General features: G+C 48.5%; 1 protein-coding gene across 1 annotated transcript; it reads left to right on the top strand.

Annotated features, from left to right (window-relative positions):
• The first annotated feature begins 819 nt into the window (after positions 1 to 819).
• Positions 820 to 2,768, top strand: LOC119312824 (pirin-like protein). Its single transcript, XM_037588592.1, has 5 exons — positions 820 to 1,285; positions 1,392 to 1,509; positions 1,642 to 1,704; positions 1,819 to 1,922; positions 2,030 to 2,768. The coding sequence occupies exons 1-5, from the start codon at positions 942 to 944 to the stop codon at positions 2,511 to 2,513; spliced, it is 1,113 nt and encodes a 370-aa protein (XP_037444489.1). The 5' UTR covers positions 820 to 941; the 3' UTR covers positions 2,514 to 2,768.
• Positions 2,769 to 5,997: the final 3,229 nt, after the last annotated feature.

The following is a 5,997-nucleotide window of genomic DNA, read 5'->3' as shown; positions in this document are numbered from 1 at the left end:
TTGCAATATGACCAATATGTGCACAAATGTTTTGTTGTCAGTGTCTCCGCGACAATGGTAGGACATGGCGCGAGGCGCACACGACAACACCATCAGACATGGGTGCAGCCGGCTGGTGGCTCAGTCAGCGTTAGAGGGGGTTCGTTGTGGCTAGAAGAGGAAGACCGTTTGAAGGAGCAGGAAGGCTCACGGCCCTCAGATTTCCATCCGATGGTCCACTCTGATTTGACGAGCTCAATTTTTATTTCGAGCCCATTCACTTGTTTAATGGTACAGCGTAGTCGTTTTGAATATACTCCCTCTGTTCCTAAATGTAAGTATTTTTAGAGAGAGATTTCAATACCTACTACTCCCTTCATTCCATATTACTCGTCGCTGGTTTAGTACAAAGTTGTACTAAACCAGCGACGAGTAATATGAAAGTACATATGGAGCAAAATGAGTGAATCTATACGCTAAAATATGTCTATGTACATCTGTATGTACTTCATATCAAAATCTCAAAAAAGAGTTATATTTAGGGAGGGAGTAGTATAGTATGCGGCTACCAGAAATTCAAAACTTCCCGGGAACTCTGGCCACGACTTGGAAAATAAGCACACAGTTTTTTAAGGAAAAAAAAAGGAAAACGGGAGTGGTTGGATATTGGAACATGACGATGCTCGTGACGCGACGCCGACGTCGGCGGCGGGGGTGACGCCGGCCGGACGCCAGCACGTCGTCGGCCACCCATCCATCCACCCACCCGTTCCCACCTGTCCCGGAGGCCGAAGCCGCAGCAGCCGCATGGAAAAAGAAGGTAATGAAAGCAGCCACGCTCAATCCCGGCGGTCAACGCCCACCGGGAGGACGGCATCTGATCTCGATCGCCATTTATTTACCCCGCACCTCGCATCCACCGAGCTCCTCACCTCACCTCACCCAGCGGCGGCGACCGGAGGATGCCGAGGCACTCCGCGGCTTCCCCTATTTATACGGCACTCGCGCGCCTCGCCAATTTCAACAGCGGCCGCCGCGTCCTCCTCGCCTCCAGAAACACGAGCTCCAGCTCTGCTAGAAGTAGCGCCAAGACCAGACCTTTTCTGTGCCTATCCGTGTTGCTCCTCCTGATTCTTGTTGTGACCGCCGTCTTCTTGTTCCCGCCAGCGATCATGTCTTCCTCTTCCTCGTCGGCGGCGACGGCTGCGTCCGTGCCGTTCCAGAGCCCGAGGAAGGTGGTCAAGAAGGTGCTGTCCTTGTCCCAGTCCGAGGGCCAGGGCGCCACCGTCCGCCGGAGCATCGGCGGGTACGACACCACCAACCCCTCTCTCAATCGCCGTGAATTCTCAATTTCTCATCATGGGGAGCTAGCGTTGACCTCCGTCTGTCTCTTCTTGATGTTGCTGCTGCAGGCACGAGGTCCGGAACCTGGACCCGTTCCTCCTGCTCGACGAGTTCTCCGTCTCCAAGCCCGCCGGATTCCCCGACCACCCTCACCGGGGCTTCGAGACCGTCACCTACATGCTAGACGTACGGACGCATGCTCTGCTTCTTCCATCTTTCTTCTGAAACTTGCTCTGCTTTCGTCTTCTGCCTCTATCATCTTGCCTGCAATGTGTTTGCTGAAATGCTGTTCTGTCTTCTTGGTTTCTGCCGATGCAGGGGGTGTTCACCCACCAGGACTTCTCCGGACACACTGGCACCATCAGGACCGGAGATGTGCAGGTTCGATAATACTCATCCGATTCTTCAGAGATGCCACCATTCATTCATGCACTTGGCCCATTCTGTTTTGACTTGAGAACTAACATTGCATCTGAATGCTCTGTTCCTCATCAGTGGATGACGGCCGGGCGCGGCATCGTGCACTCGGAGATGCCGGCGGCCGACGGTGTGCAGAAGGGCCTGCAGCTTTGGATCAACCTCGCCTCCAAGGACAAGATGTATGTACCCTAGGAAGGAAGCCAACTATCAATCTTGTTTACACGGCAATGATCAATCAATCGACACTAACTCTGCTTTTGCCAAATGCTTGAACAAACAATGGCAGGATCGAGCCCCGGTACCAGGAGCTCGAGAGCAAGGACATCAGCCAGGCCGAGAAGGACGGCGTGGCGGTGCGAATCATCGCCGGGGAGGCATTCGGGGTGCGGTCGCCGGTCTACACGCGGACGCCGACCATGTACATGGACTTCACAGTGCAACCAGGTTCGCAGCTCCACCAGCCAATCCCAGAGGGCTGGAACGCCTTCGTGTACATCATCGAGGGGGAGGGCGTGTTCGGCAAGGAGGGTGCAGCGCCGGCGAGTGCACACCACTGCCTCGTGCTCGGCGCAGGGGATGGGCTCAGCGTGTGGAACCGGTCTGGCGCACCGCTACGGTTCGCCCTTGCGGCAGGGCAGCCGCTGAACGAGCCGGTGGTGCAGCAGGGGCCCTTCGTCATGAACTCGCGTGCCCAGATCCAGCAGGCCATGGAGGATTACTACTATGGCCGCAACGGCTTCGAGAAGGCCAGCCAGTGGAGCTCCGCCTGATTCTCATCGGTGTCTCGCTGTGATGATGATCAACATCGCGGTGCATTGTGGTGCAAAACATTGGGAAGGAAAGGGAAATTGCATTGTACCATTATATTGATGCCTTTGTGTAGAATGTAGTAGCAGTCTGTTTTTCTTTGATTCTTTTTTTTTACTTGTTTATAGGAAAAAATCTGATACAATAAAAGTGTGTAATGTGGAGGAACTTATTAATGATTGTTTCATCATAAAAAGGCGAATTGTTTCATCATTTATTTGGGCAAGCAGAGCAAGGGGCAATAATGGGTGGATTTCAAGTGGGGGCAAAGAACATTCAAATTTCAAATGGTGCTCCATGGTCAAGCGTTTCAGATTTGGACAGGTGAAAATAAATATGAGCCACCAACCCTTTGTTTGATCTTATCAGTCCCTTGCTTCTTGACCGCTTTATTCTCTCATGATGCAGTTCTATTCCAATGTATATGTAGTGATCAAATTGTAGATGCAGATGGTTTCAAAGGATTCGTCATGTGTCACAAAAATGCTAGTACAATTTAATTGATGCTGCCAAATTTTATTATCTCTGGACTTCGGTCAGCTTACGCTGGTCCTCTAAAACAATGTACAAAGTTATTGTATATGGTTGATAGAAATTCAGAGTGCTTTGTGTGATAGCAATGCAGAGTGCTGCTATTAAACATAGTGTTGTGTGCGCAGACAGATTTAGCAGCGTGCCTGTTGTAGAGGTCTTGATGAGCTATATAATTCTTCCTACATAAATCATTAGCTACAAAGTCGTAGCTATATATCTTCAAGGCTGAGCTGCTGTAAAAGTTTCATAATTTTTTGACTGTTGGTTTAGAAGTTATGTATTTTCCTAATTTGCTGTCCTAAATGGCTGACAGATTTGCTACTCAAAGTTGAGTTTGCTCTTGGCCATCTTAGACTTGTATAGGATGAAAAATCCTTGCTCCGGTGAAATTTCATGATTTTTGTACTTGTGATTTAGAAGCTAACAAAATAAAATGAAGGGTGACTATCTGAATTTTCAGAGAGATAGTGTGGTTTGACTTGAATTGAAGATTGTGCCTACTTAATGAGAAGACAAAAAATGGTATCTTCGCTAAAGTTGTTGCTCTTTTTTGAAGTTTTCAAACATGTATCTGTTGGATGCGTTGATTTTGTAGATTAAAAGATACAAAAAAGGTCATTTAAAAAATAGCAAACAGAGAAACAATCACATTTTTGTAACACATCCATCATATTTTGGATTTGAGATCATCCGTATGTATTTCAGATAAAAAGATGCATACTATGTTATAGTTAGTACATTGTCAGGTAGAGCAATCATTTTATTGGTACCACATTTTTCATGAATTCAACTTCAAAGTTACAAGATTCAAAGAGACCCGCACGGGCGTGCATTTGGCTCTCAAGGAAGACCCTCTCTTTGCTGACAGGACAACTGCGTCTGGCTCTCAGGGAAGGCCCTCTCTTTGTCAGACATGACAACCGAGGCCATCCATGCAAGGAGAGGCGCTTTGACCTCACCAAGATCTCCAAGGAGCCCAGCGCTGCCATAGTAACGCCGGGCATCCTCTCCCAGCCTGTTGAGCCTGTGTGTAATGTCTCTGTGCTCGATGCTGTCGATGTCTAGTTGGTGCGACTGAGGAAGAAGTGGAGGATTATGTCAGGTCGAACCGCAAGAACGATGATTGTTTGGCCCTCCTTAACATAACCTCTTCCACCGATCTGGTGTCACTGCTCTGCTTTGTTCGACTCTCCTTTGTTAGTTGTGGATTATACATTTTATGTGTTTACCATTTGAACAATTATCTATCGTCGGCCTGCCATGTATGGGCGCTATCCAGCTTTGGTTTTGGTGGCCTAGCAAATTGCCCTATCTGTTTTTTCTTATAACAATTACATTTTCCTTCCTAATTGGCGCCAACTCCGGCATTAACACCTAAAAACAAATCATGTGCTTAAATTTGCCCCTCTACCGTATGGTTCCCTCATGAAAATACTCTTATGAGCCCTTTCCTTCCAGTCAAGGGCCTTTAATCGTGTTCAGGACACTTTCTGGACAAGTTTGCCTTTTCTTACATGTGGGGCCGTGTCAAATCATTCCAAAACCCCAGTCTCGTTTCCACATCTATCATTTGGTCTCTCCTCTCATCTACTCTCTCTCGACAAGAACCTTAACACTAGCTCTTTGATTTCATCTCTTACTGGCGGCTGACGAGGGAGAGCGCTGGGATTGAGATGCAGCGGGACTGGATATGATTCCACGACTCATCTTCACCATGTTCCGATGGTTGAGGCAGCGAGCACACGGGATGGTTGGCGTTCGTGGTTGATGCGGCGGCAGAGAGCGGAGCTCACAAAATTACGTCGAGGTCCATGGACTACCAAACGACGACCATTGCCGCCGCCAGAATGAGCCGCTGTCGCCGCCCCCATATCGAAGCCGGCCTGATCTTGTCGATGACAGCCGTGAAGTCTTCGTGCACATGCCCCTAAGGACCAGTGCCTTGGAGCCGCAGTCGTCGTTGTTGAATTTTTTAACCAAATATTGCCATTGCGCACGCACAACAAGGAACCCTAATCTCACCGCCCTAAGGAGCTGGCAGGAATCTACGCCAGAGCTCTGTCTGATACGTCTGAACAAATGAACTTGAGGAGGATCGGAGTCCGGAAAACTGAATTGAAAGAGCGCCGCCATCCGTCCAAACACCGCCCCTACGAGGACTAAAACTCTACCTACCTACTAGCGGGAGTCAAGACACCAGGATTCTCCTCCCCGCCATCGGCCGCCGGAGTGGCAGGCGGAGGGAAGGCGAATCCACGGGCTCGTCGGCGGAGATTGAGAGGAGGAAGGCGTTTCCAATTCGCCTTGGAAGAAAGGAATGAAAGAAAAGCCAAGACTATCGTAGTTAATTAATACATAGCAACTTCTGTTTTTGTCTATATCCATTCAATAGGGCCGTGTTTGGTTACATTGCCAATCTAGCCTGGCCCAGCAAGCCTGGCTCTACTGAGCCGGTTTGAGGGGATGCAGGCAAAAAAAAAACCAAGATGCACATAGTTTGGTTGCCTGCATGCCCCTAGTTGCATGAGACAACCATTTTTGACCCGGTGTTTGGTTGCTCGCGTTGCATTAGGCGTACATATGACATGGTGTTTGGTTGCAACCTACATAAAATGTTGTCACCACTTCTAACTAGTGCTGAGCTTACCACACACAATCTAAACATTGTAGTGCCAGCTAGTTAAACAAATGAGAGTTCATCCTAACTACTATGAAATGACAGTTCAAATTATTAAGAGCCATTGGCTAAATAGGGGATAGTTCATCGGTGTTGCTGCTACCAGATATTCCTCTTCCTCTTCCTCTTCATCATCATCATCATCATCATCATCATCATCATCATCATCATCATCATCATCATCATCATCATCACCATCATCACCATCATCACCATCATCACCATCATCACCATCA

Source organism: Triticum dicoccoides, chromosome 5B (genome assembly GCF_002162155.2).
Source record: "Triticum dicoccoides isolate Atlit2015 ecotype Zavitan chromosome 5B, WEW_v2.0, whole genome shotgun sequence".
In the NCBI taxonomy this organism is placed as follows: Eukaryota; Viridiplantae; Streptophyta; class Magnoliopsida; order Poales; family Poaceae; genus Triticum; species Triticum dicoccoides.
This window is presented reverse-complemented; position numbering and strand designations above follow the sequence as displayed.